Source organism: Mesoplodon bidens, assembly GCF_964165515.1.
Source record: "Mesoplodon bidens genome assembly, chromosome: 4".
Taxonomy (NCBI): Eukaryota; Metazoa; Chordata; class Mammalia; order Artiodactyla; family Ziphiidae; genus Mesoplodon; species Mesoplodon bidens.
The window spans coordinates 7,085,086-7,110,830 of NC_138160.1; the positions used below are offsets into that span (position 1 = coordinate 7,085,086).

At 43.6% G+C, this 25,745-nt stretch overlaps 1 protein-coding gene across 2 annotated transcripts in view; it reads left to right on the top strand.

Moving 5' to 3' along the window:
- The window catches only part of MTRR (5-methyltetrahydrofolate-homocysteine methyltransferase reductase), a 30,884-nt gene extending 7,743 nt beyond the window's left edge, over positions 1-23,141 (top strand). For both annotated transcript variants that reach the window (XM_081231011.1, XM_081231012.1), the window contains exons 5-15: positions 180-558; positions 5,982-6,104; positions 7,600-7,753; positions 8,826-8,914; positions 12,684-12,864; positions 14,832-14,874; positions 15,439-15,625; positions 18,360-18,478; positions 19,885-19,977; positions 20,092-20,274; positions 22,504-23,141. In XM_081231011.1, the coding sequence (XP_081087137.1) occupies positions 180-558; positions 5,982-6,104; positions 7,600-7,753; positions 8,826-8,914; positions 12,684-12,864; positions 14,832-14,874; positions 15,439-15,625; positions 18,360-18,478; positions 19,885-19,977; positions 20,092-20,274; positions 22,504-22,645 (1,693 nt within the window). In that variant the 3' untranslated portion in view covers positions 22,646-23,141. The remainder of the gene's footprint in view (positions 1-179; positions 559-5,981; positions 6,105-7,599; positions 7,754-8,825; positions 8,915-12,683; positions 12,865-14,831; positions 14,875-15,438; positions 15,626-18,359; positions 18,479-19,884; positions 19,978-20,091; positions 20,275-22,503) is intronic.
- Positions 23,142-25,745: the final 2,604 nt, after the last annotated feature.

Consider the following 25,745-nt stretch of genomic DNA (forward strand, 5'->3'; position numbering starts at 1 on the left):
TTTAGCTTAATCATTCATAAGTATTTTTTGTGTTCTGAATAGCCTCCATATTTAGTGTTTTTGGCAGTTGCACAGCATTCTGTCAAATGGACAGATTATGCCATTATCCAATTGTTATGTATTTAAATGGAGAACTTAGGCATTTGTTTCTTTTTTCCTTTTTTATTACAACAATCCAGTTTAGAACTTGTGGTTGAGCCATGGATTAACGGACTCTGGGCCGCCCTGGCGAAGCATTTTCTGTTGTGTAGAAGAAAAGAGGAGATGAGTGGAACTCTCACAATGGCATCTAATGCCTCCCAGAGGACAGACCCCGTGACACCGGAATTATTACACATTGAATCACAGGTTGGACTTCTGAGATTAGATGATTCCAGACAAAAGGATGCTGAAGTTTTAGAGCAAAATGCAGTGAACAGAGGTCAATCGAATACATCGATTGCAGACTTTGAGCCCTCGCTTACCCGTTCAATACCCCCGCTTTCACAGGCCTCTCTGAATATTCCCGCTTTACCACCAGAATATTTACAGGTGCATCTGGAGGAGTCCTTTGGCCAGGTAAGCAGTTTTACTTTATGCGCCGTGGGTGGTGGTGGTGGTGGTGTTTTTTAAATGACATTATGATGGAGGCCAGCAGACTGATGCATGCAGGGAGAATGTGGTCTCCCACCTGTCTTTTGTAAATAAAGTTTTATTGGAACCCAGGCGAGCCTGTCCATTCACGCGGTGCCTGTGGCTGCTTCTGCACTGCAGTGGCGGAGCTGAGCAGTCACTGGGGAGGCGCTGCCTCCACACATTGCACGCCTGCTTGTGTTGTTACGTTCCCTTTCTTTGAAGAAGGAAATGGTCAACGCTCAGTTTCTCCATTATTTTGGAGAATTAACTTCTTGGTTTCTCACTTTATGTGTCGGCCAGATGAGGGCAGTCAGGAAATTATCTCAGCAGCTAAACTCAGAGGACTTATTGATAGGAAAATCGTTTTCCAGTGTGGATTTTTGGTATTCTGGGTTACTCCACTTTGTGGGTTTTTCTTTTTCTTGATAATATCTTACACGTATATTTTTGTCTATATTAAGTATTTTTCTCTTTGCCTAGAGTATTTTTCCTATCAATAAATAAATGACTTTAAAGTGGTCTGTCAATTTTGGAGCATCAAGTTGAATAATAGCTAATATTACCCCATGATTGCCAGTATATGGTACCCTGAACTTTCTTCTGGCATGCTTAGAATACATTTCCAGTGCAGCCAGTCTTGTAACGCAGAGCCAAGCCCTCTCTTTTAGAGTGGCTGATGGGAGTCCCACGGGGGCTTTCTCACATAAACCACACCTTTAGTGCAGCCATCATGTTTTCTTGTTTCTTTGTTTCTTTTTATTAAATGATGAACCATTTAGACATTTTAGAAACAATATAAGTACAGCTTTCTAGTTTACTAGAACTGTTTGCATGTATCTGAGATGATTCCAGTGTTTTTAGCATCATATTTTTATAGTGTTTTTCTAATGCATTCAGATAAACAGGTATGGTTTTATATGAACAGCCATGGGTTATTGCTTTTGCATTTATACTTCATTATTTATTAAGTGGGGTAAATCACAATAAGTACATTGTAGTCAGGGCTGGGAACAGGCATGGGTGGCTCTAGTAAACATGCCGGGCTGGTGGGAGCAGGGTGCATGGACTTGTGGAGAGCCAGCCCCCGTGTGCTCGCTGCAAGGACGGGTGCATGTAGCAGAGGCGGTGAGCGCTGACTGATCTGACAAGGTGCTTCACTGAGCATCTGTTGAGAGTTTCTTTTATGGTAGGTATCATTACATAGGCTTGAGTTGTTGGTAATGTGGTTAAAAGATTTTTTAAAATCTCAACTATTTAAGGGAAACTTGTGTAAAGCTGTTCGAAGGATATACCTAGAGGGTAAGGGGTTGGGGGAAAAGTTTCCTTTTTTAGGGCATCCTCTTGGGATAATCCCCTTGTGGGCAGGGTGGGTGTGAGAGGGGAGGGTGGAAGCAGGATTGGCTGAGTGGGAAGCTGAGCTTGAGTGCAGCCATAAGAAAGCCTTCAGCTGGACCCACTCACGCCACACAGCGTCGTCTCCCCATCCCTTCTGCCTCTAATGCCGTGGGATCTCCTGGACTGTGTAGTACAAGCAGCACGGCCTCCGGTGAGCGTGTCACGGGGTCCTGCTGCAGGGCTCCTTCCTGCTCTGGGCCCCCCTCAAAGCTGGCCACTTTTGTGTCACCTGGTGTTTGGGTTGGAGCAGTATCTCAGTATCCCAGAGCCTGAAGAGAGGCCTACCAGGTGCAATGCATCTCTCTAGGTGAAGTAAAGTGCAAGATGAGATAGTGTATCCTTTACTTGGGAGGGGATGTCCTGAGACGCACCAAACATTGGAATCCTAAAAATTGTACTTACGCCACAGGCCCTCAATATACATAAGGCACAGAAGACTCCAGCATCATCTGATTAGCATAATGGTGTTGATACTGTGGACTAGTGTGATGTTTTGCTGAGCGTCCAGACGTTCCACATTTATTCGCACTGTCTTGTACCAGCAAGCAGGAACTACTATGTCATGGTCTTGGGGCAAAATTGTAAATGTTCAAGTGAAAGTGAACATGTCTGGTCCTCTTTATGGATGGAAATGGAAAAGAGCACCTTGGCTAAACCTTTGCCCACATGCCATGTGCCTGAGGCCATGTTAACTGCTCTGTCAAAGAAAACCAACCATCCGCAGTTGGAGCTACTGCTTGTTTGAGTTTCTGGCATTCATTATCATCCCCCAGGATCCGTCTGGTTTTTGCAGGGGCCAGGCTGGTGAATTACATGGAGCTGTGATGGAGACCCTCCTGTATCCTTTAGGTTTTTAAGGATTATATTGCTATCTGCCTTTCCTCCTAGGATGCTATATTATTTTTAGTTCTATACCTTGATGAGGAGAGAGGCTGGTGTCAAATTCAGAGGCCTCCTCTTGGCCTTCCCCACTATGACAACTCTCAGACCACGGGCTGGGAATCCAGTGTGGGGTTATGCTCACTGCCAAGTGATCCAGTGGACCCACTGAGCCAGACTTGGGCCAGGACTCCATTTACTGCCTGGCCTCATAGACCTCACTCTGTTACTGGGCCGTGATGACACTTGGGGTAACAGCATCAACTTGGACCCTCGTCCATCAGTCCCTGAAGCAATGGGACATTCCCCTTGGCCCAGTGCCTGTTTACTCCTTGGGGGAGGCGTTACCGAGTGCAGTTTCTGTGCCCTGCAGAGTCCCACCTGGAAGCCTGCCGGCTTCTGCAGTCAGAGGGCTCCAGGTCTCACAGCTGGCTCAGGTCCACAAACTGGACGAGGGGTCTTGAACTGGGAGCAGCTTCCTGCTCGTGACTTCTTCTTTGCCTTGTAAGGGTTGATCCAGTGCCCTTGTGGGCTGCCTGTTCATTTGGGCCCTCCGGGAGCCATGTTTTCAGTCATTTCCACTGATTCTGAGAGGCCCCCTGGCAACCCCCAGCTTTCCTATCCACTGTGATAATTGTGCCCCCTGGCTTTCCTGGCTCAGTGCTCCCCCCTCCCTCTGTTCTCTGTGGGTTGGTGGGCGGAGTCCTGGTTTTCCTGTTGCTGTGCACCCAGTCTGTGAGCTCTGGCCAGCAGGGGGGGCAGCCTTGAAGTCATTGGTGCTGGTGCCCCTCTCACCAGCACAGTCCTGTTGGCCTCGGCAGCGCTGTATTCTCTGGGTGCTTCAGGGAACATCGTCGTCTGGTGGGGTTTGGCTTTACCTGGTTTTATCCACTCTAGAAGGCCCTCTTCTCTGAGCTTTTAATCCTGTCTTCAAATGCTGGCCCTGGTCTTGGCATTTCTGCCCCACGTAGTGCAGGCCCTTGCTTTTTCTTTGCTCTCGTAACCCTGCTGTCAGCATGTTCGCATCATCTCTGGGGCTCGTGCCAAGGTGTGTAAAGCCCGTATCCTAGGAGAGTGTCCCAGCTAGAAAAACTCCTTTCTCCAAATGTATGTTCTGCCCTGCCTGACCCAGGACCTCAGTGTTCTATCTTGTGTGCACGTATTCTCTCGGTGTATATTGCTGTCCTGCATTTTCTTTGGAGGTGGCCCAACACACAAGCAGCCAGGTTTGTTGCCACCTAGTTACTGGTCCAGCAGCCAGAAGGAGAGATGGGGTGCCCGGGTAGAGTCCCCGCATTGTCTTAATTCAAGAAGGGAGTTCTTGCTCTTAATGGGAACGAGTGGCCACTTCTGCAGGCTCCAAGGGCTCGAGGGACCTAGGGGTTCAGGCTATTCACCCGGATGTCCCTCTCCCATTCTTTCCCTACCTGAGTCAGTCCTTGGCTTTCTCCGCCCTCAGGCTGCAGGAGATGAGCGCTTCTTTGTAAACTACAGAGAATGCCCTCTGGCTTTCACACTTAGAATTTAGCTGTTGGTTTTCTCGGCTTTCTGCACTGCTTCCGGTTTAATTCCACCGGCTGAATCAGTACTGCTTCCTCCTAGTTCCCTAGCCCTTGGACCCACAGCAGCTAGTGCCTTCCCTTCCGGGGTAACACAGCTGGTGCACTGCTGCCTTCTGCTGTCCTGTCACCAATGTGGGGTCCTTACTGCCAGCCAGCAGTCCAACTCCACACTCCCATTTTAGCAACTTTGTTGGTGACTGTCCCGGGCTGGGTTCCTGGGGATCGCTGTGAGACGGTTTTTTAGGGTGTCCTCGTCACCCTGGGATATGAGGGACAGAAGCAGGGTTGGGCACCAGGAGAAGCCGAGCTGTGGTGCGGTCTCAGCAAAGGGCCCAGCGGCGCTCACGGGGTGCTCTGAAGCTGGGATGGCTCTTCGGAGTTGTCCTCAGTAGTGCAAAGGGGCTGGGCCTTTAGAGTCACTGATCAGTCGTTGGATATGGTCTGCCTCTGAAAGGAGGTGGGACCTGAGAGTGCTCAGGTGACCCTCAAAGGTGACTGCGAGCTGGCCGAGGGCCACCTGTGAGCACTCCCAGCAGCCTTGCTGGAGGCCGTGCCCCGCTTCCTTCGACTCCCAGGCTCTCAGCCCTGACCCTCTTTCTAGCTTTCCCATGCAGCCACTTATCCAAAATTAACTGACTAGCACTAAGATGTAAGTTTTTATTTTTAATAGGACTTGGGAACATCAAGTTATGAAAGGAGGGGGTTGTACAAAGATTTGCGTTTCTTAATATTTTCCCACGTGTGGCTGCTTAAATTTAAATTAATGAAAGTTAAATAAAATTAAGAATTCAGTTCCTTAGTCACACAAGCATATTTCCAAGTGCTCAGTGGGCACATGTGGCTAGTGACTTCTGTATCAGCCAGTGAAATGGAACATTCCCATCGTCGAGAAAGCTCTGTTAGACAGCACCGACCCACCACTCGGAGGGTTCCTGTGACCATCTGTGCAGACAACTTCCATCTGTCATTTCCTTTAGAATCTCTTTCTGAAGTATGCATGCATGCTATTTCTTTTTGCATAGTTCATTAGGAAGACTATTAGACCTTTACATGAAAAATGGTAGTATCGGGGCTTCCCTGGTGGCGCAGTGGTTGAGAGTCCACCTGCCGATGCAGGGGACACGGGTTTGTGCCCCGGTCCGGGAAGATCCCACATGCCGCGGAGCGGCTGGGCCCGTGAGCCATGGCCTCTGAGCCTGCACGTCCGGAGCCTGTGCTCCGCAATGGGAGAGGCCACAACAGTGAGAGGCCCGCGTATCGCAAAAAAAAAAAAAAAAAAAAAGGTAGTATCTGGTATTTTCCGTATATCTCAGAAATTCTGAAGCCTAATAGGCAAGTTTAAGGTGTTGATGAGCTTCTCTTCTGGAAGACTGAGAGGCGCACGTCTGTAGCCATTTACCTTAGAGAAGAACACTTAAATAGCAGGGCATTTAAAAGATCCTGTAGCTCTCACCTTGCCACTAAGTGAAGCGGTGGTAAGTGTAATTGAAAACTGCATTTAGTAATATTTTATCACGTTTGTTTCCCAAGGAGGAAAGCCGAGCACCTGTGACCTCAGTGGATCCAGTTTTTCACGTTCCAGTTTCAAAGGCAGTTCAGCTGACTATGAATGATGCCATAAAAACCACTCTTCTGATAGAATTGGACATTTCAGTAAGTTACAGAACGTGTTTCCGAGCCCAGGGATGTTGTCAGCAGGTGCAGAGACTTGTGCTGTGTCCTCACCTACACACTCAGGAAGAGGGAGGTCTGCGGCTGGACAGCGGCCTTCTTATTCTTGACCCGTCATTTTTTCTCTCCGCCTCATACCTTTCCTTTTCACTTCAAGGAGGGGCTAAAATGAGTGACTGGGGGTGATCCTACTTGAGAGCATAGTGTTGCTGCCTAACTCATTAAGCCGTGAAAGAATAATGGAATCAGAGCAGTATTTCCGTATAAGAGCCCCCTGGAAAGGAAGCTGTTTCCTGAGGCCAGCGGCTAGTTGGAAGTAGAGCCAGACTAGACAGTCGTGTGACATTCACTTCTCAGAGTGGTGGTCCTTGTTCCTTTGAGGATCTGGAAGAAATCACGGACCCCCTCTCCAGAAGAATGATTATATATAAACACTTTGCACACAGTTTTCGGGCATTTATGTGCTCCCTCTCTGAACCCCATCCACGAGGCTTCCCCAGCCGCTGCCTCATTGGCCTCAGGTTAAGAAACTGTGGTTGTACGTCCTCACAGCCATGTAGCTCAGCCCTTGACGAGGGCCCTGCGCGGTTCTGTGGGCTGGGCTCTCAGAAGAGGGTGCACCAGGGCCGTCGATGTGGGTTTAATTGAGTTTCTCGTAGAAAGAAAGAAATGTGACGGGCGTCAGAACTAGACGGTTTTGCTTACGTAGTATTGAGTGCTTCCATTTTCCTCTTGAACATTTTAATCCATATGGCTAGATATCATATGTACACCAAACCATTTCACTCTTGTTGTGTACTTTGGTCATAAAGAGGCGAGGTTTGGCCGCCTGGTAGGGACAGCCTGTGTCCCTCCCAGGCTAGAGGTGTGAGCATGTGTGGCCAGCGGCCCCTCTCCAGAGCGTTCCACACTCCACACCGCTCTTAGGAGACCTGCTGTGGGAGGTGGCTCCACCTGGAGCCCGGGCTTGTGCACGATCAGTACCGAGCCAGGTGGTTGGACGTCGTGTGTCATTAAGGAAAAAGAAATTGCTCTCCCCGACCCCTATTCCTCCCCAGAGAGAAGGAGTAAAGAAAGGAAATTGAAAACCAGTGCAGACGGCCTGAAGTAGTTTCTTTTGCTCCTAATGTGTGGGTGTGTATGTTTTCATGAGAGGATTTTCACATGGATTATTAGAACACTACTTACCAGAGCACCTTAATTTTTAGAAGAGGCAGAGTGTCTTGATTTCTAGTCTGTGAACGCTCGGTACAAAGCAGAACATTGGAGAACTACAGAGTTTCTTTCAAAAAAGAACTCCTAAGAAAAGCATGTTTGTTTGGTTACTTGGGCTTATTTGTTAGAAACAAAATAATTCTAATTGCAGTAAACTAATTCATTTATTCAAATGGTCATATATTTAAAACTCTGTTACCCCACAGCTAAAACTCTTTAACTCACGTGGAATTTTTTGTATTTCATGTTGCTTCTTCTCTAGAAAACAGACTTTTCCTACCAGCCCGGAGATGCCTTTAACGTGATCTGTCCCAACAGTGACTCTGAGGTACAGCACCTACTCCAAAGACTGCAGCTCACAGACAGGAGAGAACATTGTGTCATCGTGAACATTAAGGCAGACACGAAGAAGAAAGGTACAGCCCTGGTCTCTTATTTCCCAGGATGTCATTGGGCCAAGGGATTGGAGGTGACCAGGGCGAGTCTGCACAGATGCCCGGGGGTCGGCTGTGGATCAGCAGGCAGAACACTTGCTGGTCTTGGAGGTTTTTAGTACCCTGAATGAGTCAGTTACACTGAATGAGATGGTAATAGAGTTTATGCTTATTGGACACTTACAGACATTCAAAGTGAAGTTGAAGAATCAGCTTTTTCAAAAGTCTGGAAATCAGCAAGCTTGCAGCAAACTGGGGAACGCTTAAAAAAATGAACATAACTGGTGTTGGAGAAGCAGGTTGGTTAGTTGGGCTGATTTGTTAGGCTGTTTTTTGCAATCAGCATTATTTTGTTCCTAGGTTAGCATATTGTCATGCAAAAAAAACTGTATTATATGAATCTTTTTTAAAAGTCTTTTGTTCGGAGTTCCCTGGTGGCCTAGTTGTTAGGACTCCAGGCTTTCACTGCCCGGGCTGAAGTTTAATCCCTGGTTGGGGGAACATCCTGCAAGCCACATGGCGCGGCCAAAAAAAAAAAAAAAAATTTTTTTTCATGTTTGTTTCTCATAGCATATTTGTTTTTGCTTATTTAATATATGAAAATAATTGCTTGCTCCATAATTATAGGAAATTATTTTTTAGTTATTTACTTAGAATCTTGAACTGGAATTCAGTCAGTTCTGAAATTCTTTTTGAGGATGATAGGCAGTGTTATTGGACCACTGCCATCTTTTGGCTTTTTGTTCCTTTCTTTTGTTCAGTGGTTTTGGATAATTTCCCTTTCTTTTATTTGGTGTACCTAGATTTGGTAGGTATGGCTGGTACAGTAATGCTGTTGAATTTATAACCATTGTTTCTGTAAAGTAGGTTTTTTCTTCTGTATTCCTTTTGAGGAAATTTTTTGACTGAATAAACATTGCCACAAGTCATATTGCCACAAGTACTTTGATAGCACTATAATGTAAAATATTACAGCTATTAGTGTTTTTAGGGATGGAAAACATTGTCTTCTCTCTTTTCCGTGTCATTGACTCTTTCCCGTCTGCCTGAAAAGGAGCAGCCTTGCCCCAGCATATACCTGAGAAGTGTTCTCTCCAGTTCCTTCTTACCTGGTGCCTTGAAATACGAGCGGTTCCTAAGAAGGTATTTTTCTTTCTTCTTTGGGTGACTATTTAAAAATATGTTCACCTCTTTGAAGAGTTTATTAAATCTGCTATTTGCCCTTTGAAGGCTTAGAAAATATGGTCTTCACAGCATGTGTTCAAAATAGTTCCCAAGGTGTACAGTGTCTTTGTAATTGTCATGGACAAATATTTTTATGTTGTGCTTATACTGAAATTTTTTGTTTTCTACTGAAATGAGATTTTTAAAGTAGGGCTTTTTCTTAATCTTATTTTTCTAGACATTAACTTGATGTAGCACGGTAACTAGTGATGAACGTGGCCCTAGGTAGCATGTGTTTTCCAGCTGTACGTGGACACTTTTTCTCTCTAATTGGTGGCGGGAAGCTTGGCGTGTAGGGCCTTTCCATTGCTTGCCACCTGTTTAATATTGTGAAGACCCCCTTTTGTGTAAAAACCTGTACTTATTTATTATGTCAGAATTCTGCAGGGAACATTGAAGGGTTTTGGTAGGTTATATTGATGTTTAGATGAATTTGGAGACAGAAAGATCCACTAGATGTCAGTGTTATGCCGGGAACTACTGATTTTGTTATAACCATGTTACTCAAGTGGATATTCATGGGTAAACTTTCTAAGCTGTGCTTTACCAAACTTGTATTGCCAATGAGCATAAATAGTACCATTACTCGGCTACCCTGTCCACAGTGCAGTGTTTATTCTCTATTTTATTATTGTGTTTACTGCATTTGTAGTCTTTGGGAAGTGAACTACTTTGTGGAGAGGCTTAGTCCTAGATACAGTTTGAGTAAATCTACAGTTCACTGTGATGAGAACTTCTTGATTAATTAAATAGTTTCACAATTTTAGTTTAACTCTACCGTTTCTGAAAATTTCATGAAGTACATATTTAAAAATATATCTTTCCTTACTGCAAAAGTATATGCTTATAAAAAGTCTGGGCACAGAAGTAAGTAACTCAGGAAGCGAAAGTGTTTCATAATCAAACCCCTGCAATTAACACTTGGATTTTGTTTTGCTAAGGAAAAATGAGGTCATGTAGTATATGTGCTGGTCTGCAACATGCCTTTTTTTACTTAAAAGGAAATGAGTTTGGATATGCCAGCATGGAAAGGTACTGAAGATACTTTTAAAAGATGCTATGGGTGCAACACAGTTGTTGATTTGAGGACTTCCCTGGTGGCGCAGTGGTTAAGAATCCGCCTGCCAATGCAGGGGACACGGGTTCGATCCCTGGTCCAGGAAAATCCCACATGCCACAGAGCAACAAAGCCCGTGCGCCACAACTACTGAGCCTGTGCTCTAGAGCCCGAGAGCCACAACTACTGAGCCCATGCGCCACAACTGCTGAAGCCCTCGCACCTATAGCCCATGCTCTGCAACAAGAGAAGCCACTGCAATGACAAGCCCGCGCACCACAACGAAGAGTAGCCCCTGCTCGCTGCAACTAGAGAAAGCCTGCACACAGCAACGAAGACCCAGTGCAGCCAAAAATAAATAAATAAAATAAATAAATTTTTAAAAATGTTTTTTTAAGAAAAAAACAATTGTTGATTTGATTATGGACAGTTGGTTATTTCCACTTTTCCACTATTTAAAAAACCTACATAGGTGAACGTTCTGATTCATCTTTGCACACTTGTTTGAAGTCTTTTTTATGTTTTTATTTATTTTTATTTATTTATTATTTGGTTGCACTGGGCGACGTGTGGGATCTTAGTTCCCTGACCAGGGAATGAACCCATGCCCCCAGCTTTGGAGGCATGGAGTCTTAACCACTGGACCACCAGGGAAGTACCTGAAGTCATTTTTATTTTTATTAAAAAAAATTTTTTAAACTTTTTTTTTTTTAGATTTATTTAGGCTCTGCCAGGTCTTAGTTGCAGCATGTGAATTCTTAGTTGCGGCATGCATGCAGACTTCTTAGTTCCCCAACCAGGGTTCGAACCCTGGGCCCCCTGCATTGGGAGGGTAGACTCTTTCTTACCCACTGGACCACCAGGGAAGCCCCCTGAAGTCTTTTTTAAAAAATAAATTCCTTGGAGTAAAACTACTGTGTTAAAAATATTTCTAGGGCTTCCCTGGTGGCGCAGTGGTTGAGAGTCCGCCTGCCGATGCAGGGGACACGGGTTCGTGCCCCGGTCCGGGAAGATCCCACATGCCGCAGAGCGGCTAGGCCCGTGAGCCATGGCCGCTGAGCCTGTGCGTCCGGAGCCTGCGCTCCGCAAGGGGAGAGGCCACAACAGTGAGAGGCCCGCATAACGCAAAAAAAAAAAAAAAAAAAAAAAAAAAAAAAAAAAAAAATATTTCTAACTTAACGTTTTAGTAACGTTTGTCAGTTTGTTCTCTTCACAGTGCTGTATTTCCTATTTTAGTACCATGAAGTTTCTGTAAATGTAAAGTGAAAATACTGTAAAGGATTTACAATTGCTACTGTTTTAGCCTGTAATTTAGGGAATTTTATTGACTTGAGAAAGCGTGGTGTGAAGTGTTCTTGGTAAACTCCTGTCTTACCAGAGATCCATTCAGAGACCTGGGGCTTTACACCACGACGTTTCCCAGGTGCTTGTTCTGTGTCCGGCACTTTGGAGAAGCCATGTAATTTGTTGGTATCTGGATAGTTTAAGCAGGGATTCTTGGCTGGGCCAGTGGAAACCCGTGACCCTCACAGGAACATGGATCTCATTTTCCCTGTTAATGGCATCCAGCCCTCTGGGATGTGGGAGCCATGGAATAAAAGTCGTGGTGCCCACTCGCGTTTCAGGTAGCTTTGATGCAGGTGACTTGCCGAAGTTCTTTGCTTCCCGTGAGTAATGAGAGCTTTATGTGTCCCATGATGGATGTGCTTGGAATTGCATTAGAACCAGAAGTTGTCATTAGCAAGTTTGGTCTTTTGCCCAAGAGTTTGGACTTGGTTCAGTCTCTGAGACTAGGGATCTGGGACTTCCTTGTTTTGCTTTATTTATATTCTTCTCCTCCTCTTTCCACGACGGGTCTGAGGTGACTCAGAGGCCCTGTGCAGGGGTCTGGATGCTGTGGCCCTCACTGTTTGTCAGCCTCTGCCCACGTCCGCGTTTCCTTGCATTTGTGTTGAAGCGCACGTGCTCCCCAGGAGCCGCACTTTTGCCTGCCTCCCGGGCCCTCCTGTGGCTCTGCCATCTCTTTGGCTGCCCGTCACTTCCGTTCTTCCGTGCAGCCCGCCTTCAGCTCAAGCCTGCCTTCTGGGGAGCCTCTGGCCTCAGAAGTCCTGAACGTCCGTGTGCCCTGGTGGACAGGCAGCCTGTCGCACACTGGTTGCTTCTTGACTTCTGTTGCTCTCACTCGCCTGTGAAGCCTTTTGGGCAAGTGAGGTGTCCTCTTTGCCCAGTGCTTTACCTGCCCAGTGCCTGTCATAACAGTGGTCAAATAAATGTAGAAATCTGGGTTGCAATCATCAGCTAAGGCGAGAAAAGGTACTGTGTCCCGAGATAAAAACGTTAAGTTGTGAGACTTTCTGATTACTCACATATACCTGCCATGTAATTTGAGATTGGGTTGGTTTAAGGTATAGGGAAGGTGACCAAAAATGGAACATACCAGTGGGGTTTGCCTAACAGGCTGCCATTAAAACTCATAACAAATGAAATGCTCTTGTCCTGACCACACTCCTCGTGACCACACTCACTTTTTCTTGGATAACTGGGCACATCCCCAGGTGGGTACTCACCCAGCGTTCTAACGGCTGTAACCACAGAGCGCGTGGTGACTTAAGTCGGCTTCCTCGGCCACAGGCGTTCTTGCGAGCCCTCGTGGACCACACTGACGATGGCGTGGAGAAGCGACGTCTGCAGGAGCTGTGCAGCAGGCAGGGGGTGGCCGACTACAACCGCTTCGTCAGAGACTCCCGTGCCTGCCTTTTAGACCTCCTGCTGGCCTTTCCGTCCTGCCAGCCTCCGCTCGGCCTCCTGCTTGGTGAGTGGTCGCTGTCACAGTCACCCCGGCCCCGAGGGGCAGCCTCTCCGTGGTAAGAACACCTCTGAGTTCTCTGCAGGCCTGTGGGAGTGCACCTCGATCACTGTGATCCGTAAGTAAGCGTCTTACAGCTGCTCTTCACGCTGCCTTGACAGCTGAACTGCCTTCTTGAAGTCAAAGAATCTCTCTTCCAAGCTTAACTTTTTATTTTTTAATTTTTCTTTCCTACCGTTGTCACTGTCACTTGCTCTCTTAATACAGCCAGCCTTAATTCTCTTTTTTTGCTCAGCCTTCAGCCTCTACTCTGTTTTTCAGAAAGCTCTTAGCCAAATTTTATCTAAAAATGAGGTTTCCAAGAGAAGGATCTTTTTCAAAGATAGTGATAATTGATGGAGTCTGATGAAGCGTGCGCTCTGTGTGCAGGGTACAGAAATGTCCCCACCTGGGCAAGTCCACCAGTACAAACAAGTGGCCTTACTCACGGTGCCCCGGGGCATTAGCCTTGGGAGAGACAAAATATCCAGATGTAAAAAGATCACATGCTGTTTTTTTGCCCAGATTGTGTCTTCTGGTCCTCATACTCCAACAGAAGAGAGTTTAAGATCTTCCCTGGGGAACTGGCTTCAGGAATTGGAGACGTTTACTAGGGACAGTGACTATAAAAATCTTATAGGATTTTAAAACCTTTGTTACTTTCCTATGCTTGTAATTTTGTCATCTCCTCTCTGTTTTCCTTGGTGATAAATAGTAAAATGTTTAAAATTTGCATTTGTGTTTGGTGACAGGAAAACGTGTACTTTTTACCCAAGGTCCCTTTTGATGCTGAGTACGGTTAAGGACACTCTGCCTTACAAGCCAGGCCCTGCCCTCTTTCCCTTTTTATTTCTTAGTATTCTCTTTCCTCCTCCTCAGAGTGGTGAGGTGGCCCTTCCTGCTTTCCTGTTTGAAGGAACACTCTTACCCTCCTCAGTTGAGTCTTTTGAGCTAATAGAGGTGTTGGGATAACATCCAGAACACCCATTAGGGAAGTTATAAGAAGTCTTGTAAAGCTGTTGATCATGGAAAAATTGTTCCAATTCTTTTTATAGATTTTCTGTTACCTTTTTAAGCTTATATGTATCACTTATTATATAGTTATGTAAAAAAATTAAAGGCATTGAGACATAAAAGTTTTAATTATTTTCTAATTTCTGTAAGAAAACAATATAACTAAAGTATTAAGGTGAGCCCTCTATTAAACCTTATCCTGATATTACAACTGTAAGACATTTTAGAAAGATCTTGTTAAATTTTTGCTAAATAACCACCAGAAATATAACATACGGAACACAAAAAATTATCAGGGTTTGATAGTGGACAATCAGATATTCAAATACTGACTTCTTAATCTCCTTTTAAAAGAGTACCTGTGTTTCTTAAAACCACTAGGTTTCTGGATAACTTGATTGAAAAATGTCCACCATTACACTCCTATTTGTTTGTTATTATCATATAAATATTATGATGGAAAAATATTTCAAGCCTAAGTATTTTCCATAGTCCATAATCTTTTTTGGGTCATGATCTTTTTTCAAATCTGGAAACTCTGGACACACTCCAGAAAACAGTGTAATTGGTTCCTTGACTGAGGCCGATTCATGGACCCTACTCTTACTACCCTTTGATGTTTAAAAAAAAAAACAAAACAGCTTTTAGGTAGAAATACTGAGTTCAGATTGAGGAAATGTGATATGTCTGGTCTTTAAGAATTGGAAAAAAGTATTTAGTGATATTTTACTTAGATACAGTGAATTTATGTGTGCTCTAAAATATGATTTAAAATTAAAACAAGTTATTTAGAAATTCTAAATAAGAAAATAGGAAAAATAGGAATCAAATTCAGATCTTTACATACAATTTACATATATATATATAATTTATTTTCAGTAGGAATGAATTAATAATTGCTTATTTTAATTTTTTTCTAGAACATCTTCCTAAGCTCCAACCCAGACCATATTCATGTGCAAGGTACTGATGTTTATTAACGTAATACTTAGCCTCTTTCTCCTAAAATGTAATGAAACTCTGACTTCCAAATGCTTAGTAGTTACAAATCCATTTACTGAAAACTTACCAGATTTGTGCAAGACAGTAGCAGACGTGATGAGGAGTGAAGAAGACCAGGCTTGGACTGTGTCCTCCCGGAGTTCATAGGGTGTGGCTCTTCAGTGTCTCCCGTGGTCCAGAGCCGTGTCCCCACTTAACGAGTCTGCAGGTCCTCCACCTGCGGCCTTTACTGGTGTGCCCGGCCGCCTTCCCTGGGTGGACGTAGGGAAGAGGGAGGAAAGCTGGTATAAATCTCATTCAGTCTTGGCGGCAAACAGGTAACCAGAAACTCTCCTGAATGACATCACGAAACTAGGTCGGGGCGGGGGGGGCCTTGAAGTAAACAACAGAGCTGTTTTCTGAAGAGGAAGAAGGTAGGTTTAGAGCCCATTAGGAAATACCCTCATGCAGTAAAAAAGGCCTAGCTTGGCCTGTATGTGTTAGTCCTGGGGCGGAGTTTACAAACTTATCTCTGTGTCTTTGCAGCTCGAGTCTGTTTCACCCAGGGAAGCTTCATTTCATTTTTAACATCGTGGAGTTTTGGTCTGACACCACGGCGGTGGCTGTGCGGAAGGGCGTGTGCACAGGCTGGCTGGCCACGTTGGTTGAATCGATTCTTCAGCCGAACACACATGCCTCCCGGGCAGACGATGAGAAGGTCCTGGCGCCCGAGGTACTAGGGGTGGGCAGTTTGGGCATCCTTAGAAGTGTGCTCTTTGCCCGATTAGAAAAAACAATGTAGGGTCCCCTGCATTGTCCATTCCCATCACATTATTCAAAGGAAAGTTTATGCCCTCCTTGAATTTTAATGTCTCTTTTGGAAAGTCAGGAGAACCTTACTTTCACTCATTGTAGTCCATGTGTTTCCTAAATGTGTAAAGCATGAGTTTTATATAATACACACACTCTTTGCTTCTCGCTTGTCACATTTCATCAAGGAGAAGACCTTTGCGTTAATGTTCGTGGTAGCTTTTGGCACAGGGGGAGTCCGGTGCACAGTGAAGCCTGGCGGTGAGGAACAGCCTCGTTTTATGCTCAGTCGGTGTCCTGTGCTCCAAAGAAGTCATCTTAAAATGGCAGTTGACAACCAGAGATTAATTTTATGTCCTTCAGTTTGGGATAGTAGGATTTTCCCCTGCCCCTGTTTCTTCCCCTTTTGTTGGAGCCATGGTGTTATTTTATATTTTGATCCACACTTGGCAAAGTCTCACTCGAGGCCGTGTGCATAGGGAGCAATTACGTTCTCCCTCCTCAGCCACAAGGATGGTTGAAATTTAAAAGAAATTTCAGTCTTTGTCATGAAGTCTTCTCCGTGGTATTGAAGAATGAACATGTCAGTTGTAATGTTATCTTATTACTGGTTTGGTTGCTCTAAGTTAATGAAGTTAAAAAGTTGACAGCACTTAGGGGGAATTAAGACTTCTGATATACACTTGAGTGAGCTTAAGGGAAGAGTAGGGCTTAAAATTGCCCTTTAACTTGGTATTTTCCCAATCTGCTGCCTGGAACAGGTGCTTTACCGTGTGTGTCCCTCATGTCAACAAAATATTGAGGACATGAGAAACTTCTTTTTTGTAAAGAAATATTGTAGTACTGACAAGAAAGTATTGTGTCACTTCATGATCTCATAAAAATAGCAGATGGTCTCCAGAAAGCTAAAAAAAAAAAACGTATATTGATGCTGTATTACAAACACCGAGCATGGGTCCCTTTCACGTATTCTTTCTTTCCTCCCTCCTGCCCTTTTCTTCTTCTTTCCACATTTTAACAGATTTTTGTTGACTACCCAGTGTTGAGGCACCAGAGGTACAGATGGAAAGGATATAATTTAAAGCTACTTAAATTTCGCTGTACCATGTAGTCCCATATTTTATTCAGGATCCATCCACCGCATGCCCTCCCCCGACTGGTAGATAGTACTGTTGTTCACAGATGCCCCTGCCCCCTGAGGAGGAGTAGACTTGCCCTCCCATTCATGTGTAGCCTGGCCATGTGACCAGCCTTGGCCAGTGAAAGGTGAGCAGACAGGATTATGCCACATCTCAGCAGGCGCTCTGGACCTGATAGGACGCTGTGGCTTGCCTCTCTTGCTCTTTTGCTCTGACATCAGGTGGAATGATTCAGGTCAGGGATGCTCCTTGGGTTTGGATCCAAGTGAAGGAGATCGTGGTGCAGAGCTGCAGCCATTGAGCAGAGCCAGAAGTAAGCGTTTGCTCTTGTAAGCCATCGGAGCTGACTAGTATTCTGGTCTCTTTGCCGTCCCTGGAACATAGGAAGTGTGGTCTCTTTAGCAGTTTCCTGCCATACCCATCCTATCCTGTTTTATTTTGCTCCCTGGGGCTCATCATTACCTGTCATTCTATAAATATATGTTTGTTTATTGTCTTTTCCACCCACTAGAATATAAGTCCCATGAAGACAGATTTGGTTTTGCTCATTTCTCTGTCCTAGTGTTTGTCATATTGCGTACCTTCAGTAACATTGTTAAGTGGATGAATCAAGTGAATAAGGCTAATGTAATATTAATTACAGGTTCACTCCAAAATGAGAACAATCATTTGATACAGCTCTGCCAGTTCTCCATTTAAAAAGTACTGTGTTCATCCTGTTGATGAACTTCAGACAATTTTCCTTGAACTAGAGGTTAAAATATATACAATTATACCAGCAGGGAATGGAGGGAAGATTCCTGTCATTCTTAACTATTAGTATCACTCTGTGTAACTAAAGCATATGGCAAAGTGAAACTGAAAGATGAGTATATTTACAAATTGATTCCCTTAAGTATCCCTGGCACATGATTTAGAAGAAAACCCTTTTGAAATTATAGCAAAAAGATTTTGTTTATCTATATATCACTTATTCTAGTTTTGCAACAAACACAGGTAACATGGGACCTAGAGTAGCAAATGTAGCGCAGTGCTCTAGTATCTTTGGGGCAGCCCCTTAATTTCTCTTTCGCTTGCCCAATTTTCACTTAAAACCTTCACCCCATCTTGATGTTAATCTTCATTGCCCCTTTATGTCCTGACATGAAGAAGAATGTCTTCATTTTTCTGTGAATTTCTCCATGACACCTATAATGGGTTGCCTACTAGGAAGCAGATCTTTTTCCTGGGCCTAGAAAAAGAACTCAATTATTATTTATTCAGTGTTCTATCTCAGAAATATCATGCCTGTCATTTTTAAAATATCTTTGATTTGGATAGAAAAGAAAAATTGACAAGACTTGTTTATTTCTCTGCACTGACAAATGTGTTTGTGGTTTCAGTAAGATTTAATGCTGCTATTTAATTTTATGATGCTTCTTTGAGGGGAAGCTGCACTTTCTTTAGCAGGCATCACCTTGGTTATATGCTTTTGTCTGTTTTTTTCCCGAACTTATGAGCATTGGTTTAATATTCCAGATATCCATATCTCCTCGGGCAACAAATTTTTTCCATTTACCAAATGACCCCTCAGTCCCCATCATAATGGTGGGTCCAGGAACCGGCATAGCACCTTTCATTGGCTTCCTGCAACATAGGTATGTGTTTTCTTTGGCTGGTGAGAAAATGTGTCCCTTGCGGTCCTGGGTGGAAGTATGTCATAGAGAGCTTTTTTGTTTCTTCAGTGGTTTTTAGGATACTGGACTTTGGTTGTAAAATTTTTATTTTAAAAACTTATTATCAAATGTGTGGTAGCATAGCATAATTTGTCACCATGGGAAAAGTAAATATATCTTCTAGAAATTGTGCTTTGTACTGGAACTTCCACTTTTACTCTAGTACATTCTTTTTCTTTTTCCCCTGCTGAACCATAGTTTATGGTGCATGTATTAGGGGACAAATTTCAAGCACACCTTTATGCTGTGGTGATGTGCAGCTGTCCATCTATTCCTTAGCTAGATAAAATTGGTAGTCACAAAGACCCAAGTACGTCAACAGTTTCAAAGTTAAACCCTTAACATCAGTAATTTTCAACAGAATGATATTAATACATGTATATTTGTATCAGAGCACAACTATTTTTTATAAAATAAATAAATAAAATTGTGCTTCTCTCCCTGTTGGTGAAATAACAATTCTTAGGTAATATTCCCCAGATAGTGGAATAATATCCTTTGGACAAAGTCTTTTTGTTCTTTTCTTTTCTTTTCTTTTTTCTTAAGAAATCAAAAAAGTAGGGCGTGTCCATCATTTCTGAAACATTTCACAGCAGACCATTCTACCTTTTAAAACCCGGTGCCAGGACCTGGTGGCGCAGTGGTTGAGGGACCACCTGCCAATGCAGGGGACACGGGTTCGATCCCTGGTCTGGGAGGATCCCACATGCTTTAGAGCAACTGGACCCGTGCGCTGAGGCTGCTGAGCCTGTGCTCTAGAGCCTGCAAGCCACAACTACTAGGCCCATGCACCACAACTGCTGAGGCCCGTGCACCTAGAGCCCATGCATGCTCTGCAACAGGAGAGGCCGCAGCAATGAGAGGCCCGTGCACTGTGGCGAAGAGTGGCCCCCGCTCGCTGCAACTGGAGAGGGCCCGCATGCAGCGAAGACTCAACATAGCCAAAAATAAAGAAAATGAATGAATTTATTTTAAAAAAAAATCTCTGTGCCACTTTTCTATTATGTTGAGAGTTAATTTTTATTCATAAAATTGTTATGAATATTTAATGTAGAAATTAGTCTGGGTTTCACAATGTGATAATTTGAATTATCCTCACTACAGAGATGTCATATAAAGCTCATAGATGTCTGCAGCTCATAGGTAAACTTACTTTTTGTAGTGTCTGCTGGAGTGGCCCAAGTACCCTGCGGGTAGTGAAATGTTAATTCAGTACATGGACTTTGAGTGACTGGGAAGGTGGATTTTACAGACCTAGCTGTAGAGGTAAAAGGAAAATGATTGCTTTTACCTATTCTTTATATCAAACATCTTTCTTTTTCACTTAGAGAGAAACTCCAAGAACATCACCCAGATGGACACTTTGGAGCGATGTGGTTGTTTTTTGGCTGCAGACATAAGGATAGGGATTATTTATTCAGGTACTTCACAATTCTAGCATTGTAAGACTCAGCCATGCCATACAATGCTAATTTCAGACTTTTTCAACTTTAAATTACAAACCTTCCAGTGACCTATTAGATATTTTATTTCAGAGAGGAGCTCAGACATTTCCTTAAGTGTGGAATTCTCACTCACTTGAAAGTTTCCTTCTCAAGAGATGCTCCTGTGGGAGAGGAGGAAGCCCCAGCAAAGTATGTGCAAGACAATATCCAGCGTCACAGCAAGCAGGTGGCAAGGGTCCTTCTTCAGGAGAACGGTCATGTTTACGTGTGTGGGTAAGTGGCCGTCATGCTCAAGTGCCGGGGAGAGGGCAGGGCAGTCAGTAATGTTTATTAAAGAGACCAGGGACCGATTGGTTAATGATCTGGATGTGTATGGATGAGAGATTTGATTTTTAAATACAGGAATAGAAATACAAGCTCTAAAATGATTTTTAACATACACTTAATGGCCAAGAAGTTGGCCAGCGTGCCCCCCCCCCAAAAAAAAGAAAATTAACTCATGCATTGGGGATTGCTTTGTGCTGTTTTAAATACATGTTTTTAGCCTCTGAACGTTACATTCTGTCTCAGGATTGATTTTGTTGTATCAGTAAATAGTGAATATGTGATTTGTGCAGTCGACCTAGCCAAGGAAAACAGTTTTGGTTTTGACTCTGAGAATGTGGGTCTAGGATCCTTTTTCTTTAAGGCATAATTAATGACGTCAAAGTTGACATAAGCCAGGAGTCATTCTTACGTTTCATCTACTTTTTGACATAAGATCCATTATAGAAACCCAAGATTGCCATAGAAAATAAAAATTTTAGGAACTTAGCTACTTGTTTTAATGGAACTCAAACATGTTTGCCAGTTAAAAAGGAGTTCTGAAATAAGAAATTACTCTTTTTTTTAATCCTAACACATCCCTGGCATTTAAAACATTCCATAAGTCATCAGGTCAGTTTTTTTTGTTTGTTTAATTTTTTTAAACTATGATACAGAAAAATAAATACTGGCATAGTGACCTAGAATACATATAATTGAAAAGGTTCATAAAACAAAACTTCCTTTTTCTACTTACTTTTTATGACACATTCTGATAACTTTTATTTCGTTTGTTCTGTCATTTTACAAAAAGCTGACTTTGGCTACGAAGTTGATTTCATGACCCATTAACGACTCCTCAGCTAGAAAACGCTGCTCTAGGTCAGAAAGGGCAGAGCTTCTGGACGCTGTGTTGGTTTACATTTTCATTTACTTTTAGTGAAGCATTTGATCTTTTGTTTGCAGAGGACAGTGCTGTCAGTGTCAGATACAGGCTGAAGGCTTAGATGCAGCTCTGAGTAATGGAGGTGAAGTCCGTTGCGCAAACATACGTACAAATATATGAGTAACTGGTAATTGAGAACTTGGAGGGGTTCTTAAACATCTTAAAAAACTCCTAAAACATTAACCCAGAAATAACTCTGACCCGTCCCTGGTGCTTCATTTTTCCCATCCGTGGAGTGAAGCTGATGGCGTTCATGGCCGGTCAGAGGTGAGGGCTCAGGGTGCCCCCCAACGGCGCGCTGACATGGACCGGACCCAGGAGACGGAGGAGGGAGCGAACTTGTCCCTCAGCCCAGGGGACGCCGACTCAAAGGGGAGCCTTTGCTGCTGATAGTCAAGTGGGAAGCAGACAGAGGGGCACCTGCAGCCGCGGGACATGGGGAAGGGCCGTGGGGATAGAAGTGATCTCAGAGTGCTTGAGGGGAGAGCGTGACAGCCGATAAAACTTTCTCAGGAAATCTTACTGTGGGGGCAGGGCACGTTCAATTCCTGAGATGTTGGAATCCCGTCAGACACTTGCATTCAATAAACATTCGAGTGCCTACTAAGTACTTGGCACTGTGCAGATGTCGAGAGATAAATGGCAAATGAGATGCACTCCTGTCCCAAGCCACCTGCTCCCTGTGGGAAGGCCAGGTCTGCAGATGCTCACGGTATTCCGGGTGCTGTGCGGGGGCCACAGGAGCGCACAGGAGGAGCCCCTTGCCCAACCTGCAAACGAAAGCGCTGGGACGTGGAAACACACTTAATAGAGGGCCAGCCCTTGGCGCGTTCTCAGTGAACGTGTCTGTTAATAACTCAGCGTGTGCACGCGTGCCTGTGAAGGCTTAGACGTGTCCGGGAGCTTGTTGCCCTCAGGAATGCCTTGAGAATAGAGGGAAGACAGGTGAGGAGGGGCCCGCTTGTGAGGTCCTCAGACATGTAAAGATTTCGGCTGCTCCCAGAGCTCGGACGCCTTTGAAGGGTTCAAAGCTGTGAATGGGGTGGTCAGCATTGCATGTGACAGTGGTCCTGGGCGAAGGCCTGTCCCTGGGGGAGTGGTAGGTGCCTGGACACCTGAGGGACACTTTCCAGAGAAGTGGAGGGAGGACTAAGGTGTAGCGACAGAGTCTCGGTGGTGAGGTTCGTGAATTAAGGAGGATTTGGTAAAAATCCCTGTTTCTTACACAGTAATGCCGTTATTCTTTTTTTTAGAGATGCTAAGAATATGGCCAAGGATGTAAATGATGTCCTTGTGGAGATAATAAGCAAAGAGGTTGGAGTTGAAAAACTAGAAGCAATGAAAACATTGGCTACTTTAAAAGAAGAAAAACGGTATCTTCAGGATATTTGGTGATAAAATTGGAAAATAAAGGAAGAGAATTAAGCTTTTTGGCTGAAAGTACTAAAAGACAACTTTACTGAAGCTTGAGACTTCCGATTTTTAAAATTAAAAAATTTTTTCAACATTTCTTGGAGGAGGTCGGGGGCTGGCATGGGGAGTGAACCATTTAACAGTGTAATAAGCTTTCAATTCAGGTTCCAATATCTGCCCCCCCCACCCTCCCTAAACCGCCCTGAGCTGAAAAAGGCAGCCCGCGCTCCTCCGCCAGCACCTCCCGGGGCGCCTCTCCCTCCTGGAGAGCTTCTCCAGGGACCGCGACCAGATCACAGGGCATCTCTAGCAGTACCTGTGAAGGCTTCTCAGTACGGGATACGGGCACGAGCGTCACCTGGGTAGATAGTTAAATCTTGTGAGCTAGTCACCGTTTCTTTTTTAAATAATCTAAAAATAATTTATATTCTTATGTAAAATATACAATAAAAATATTCATATTAGTGCATTAAAATTACATATGTATAGCATATCTGATTACATGTTTATATAATTTTATCAAATGGTTTATTACCAAAACTGTATTTCTGATAAAAAAATATTTTAAGGTAATGCTTATAGGGGTTTTTTTATGCTACAAATCTGAAATATATTTTGAAATTCCACTCTGGCATGTGATTTATTTACCACAGTTACTTCTTTTTAATATCACAGTGTCAGAATTTAGGGAATTTGCATTCACTTTACAGATGCAAGCAAGTGCATATTTAAATAAAGGTACCACCCTTTTCTCCTCCTCTGTCCAGCCCCCAGCCCACCCCCATTCCCCACCTTTTCATTTCTGCTCCTTTCGACATATTTTTTAGTTTTTCCACGTAATTTATTTTACCTCCATGATATCACACAAGTTGTAACCTGGGCTTAAAATACCTACTTAATATCCTTGTATTTTTAAAATTGCTACTATTGTCTGACTATTTTGTGTCTTCCAAATTCATATATTCAAATCCTGACTCCAGCATGATGGTGGTAGGAGCTGGGGCCTTTGCGGAATGGTTAGGTCATGACGCTGGAGCCCTCAGGAATGGGGTCAGCGCCCTTGTTACAAGAGGCGCCGCAGAGCTCCCCGCTCCTTCCCCCTGTGAGGACATCGTGGAAGTCGGCTGTCTGCAACCCTGAGGCCTTCACCAGAACCCGACAACACTGGCACCCGGTCTTTCCAGCTTCCAGAACTGTGAGAAATTCTATTGTCTGTTAGCCACCCAGTGGTATTTTGTTACAGCAGCTCGAATGGACTAAGACAATTCCCGGTGACACGTTCTCTTTTTTTTGTCAAAACGGAAATCAAAATGTAAAAAGGGTATGAAAACTTTTCTCCTACTCTCAGGTATATATTGTTTTTTTATGAAAGAGATTGGCATTTAAAAAACAAATCCTCACCTGTCAGAGGTTTCTGGTCATTTTGAAAAATGAAGATCTGAAGGAAATATTATATAATCTTAAGATTTGTTAAGGCTTCGTGCCTGTTTAATATAATCTCTAATCTCAAATATTTTACAATAGAAATATTTCCAAAAAAACAAAAGGCATAAGAAAACATAGCAAGCAAAATTGTATGCATGTGTTATATATATCAGCCAAAATAGACTCAAAGTGAAAACATGAAAAGGGACAAAAAACAATATTCCTTATTGATAACTCTAACAAGAATATATGACAATTAAGAACTTGTGTCCATCTTTTTGAATTATGGTTTTCTCAAGGTATATGCCCAGTAGTGGGATTGCTGGGTCGTATGGTAGTTCTGTTTTTAGTTTTTTAAGGAACCTCCATACCGTTCTCCATAGTTGGCTGTATCAATTTACATTGCCACCAATGGTGCAAGAGTGTTCCCTTTTCTCCACACCCTGTCCAGCGTTTGTTTTTTGTAGATTTTCTGATGATGCTTATTCTAACTGGTGTGAGGTGATACCGCACTATAGTTCTGATTTGCATTTCTCTAATAATTAGTGATGTTGAGCATCTTTTCATGTGCCTCTCGGCCATCTGTATGTCTTCTTTGGAGAAACGTCTATTTAGGTCTTCCACCCATTTTTGGATTGGGTTGTTTTGTTTTTTTGATATTGAGCTGCATGAGCTGTTTGTATATTTTGGAGATTAATTCTTTGTCAGTTGCTTCATTTGCAAATATTTTCTCCCATTCTGAAGGTTGTCTTCCCGTCTTGTTTATGGTTTCCTTTGCTATGCAAAAGCTTTTAAGTTTGATTAAGTCCCATTTGTTTATTTTTGTTTATATTTTCATTACTCGAGAAGGTGGGTCAACAAAAGATCCCCCCGACCAGTGTTCATTGCAGCACTGTTTACAGTAGCCAGGTCATGGAAGTGACCGAAATGTCCATCAACAGATGAATGGATAAAGAAGATGTGGTACATATATACAGTGGAATATTACTCAGCTATAAAAAGGAATGAAATTGGGTCATTTGTAGAGATATGGATGGACCTAGAGTCTGTCAGACAAAGTGAAACAAGTCAGAAAGAAAAACAAATATTGTATATTAACACATGTATGTGGAATCTAGAAAAATAGTACAGACGAACCTATTTCCAGGGCAGGAATAGTGATGCAGACGTAGAGAACGGAAGTGTGGACACCGGGGAAAGGGGAGGGTGGGATGAATTGGGAGATTAGATTTGACATAAATACACTACCATGTGTAAAACAGATAGCTAGTGGGAACATGCAGTGTAGAACAGAGAGCTCAGCTTGGTGGTCTGTGATGACCTAGATGGGCAGGATGGGAGGGAGGTCCAAGAGGGAGGGGATATATGTATACATACAGCTGATTCGCTTCCTTGTACAGCAGAAACTAATACAACATTGTAAAGCAGCTATACTCCAATAAAAAAGTTTTGTTCATTTTGTTGTCTGTCCATGCGTGACCCCAAAACTGATAGGTCCCTAAAGACAGACTGAGGAGTGTCTGTAGTGGCCCCAGAACCTGACCCGGGCCATCTGAGTTATGCACAACATCCGGGTTATTTCTGTTAGTTTGTTGGATACCAAGTTTAGGTGAGTATTGGTCAGCTGTTCCCTCTCAGTGTGCCAGCAGATGATGGT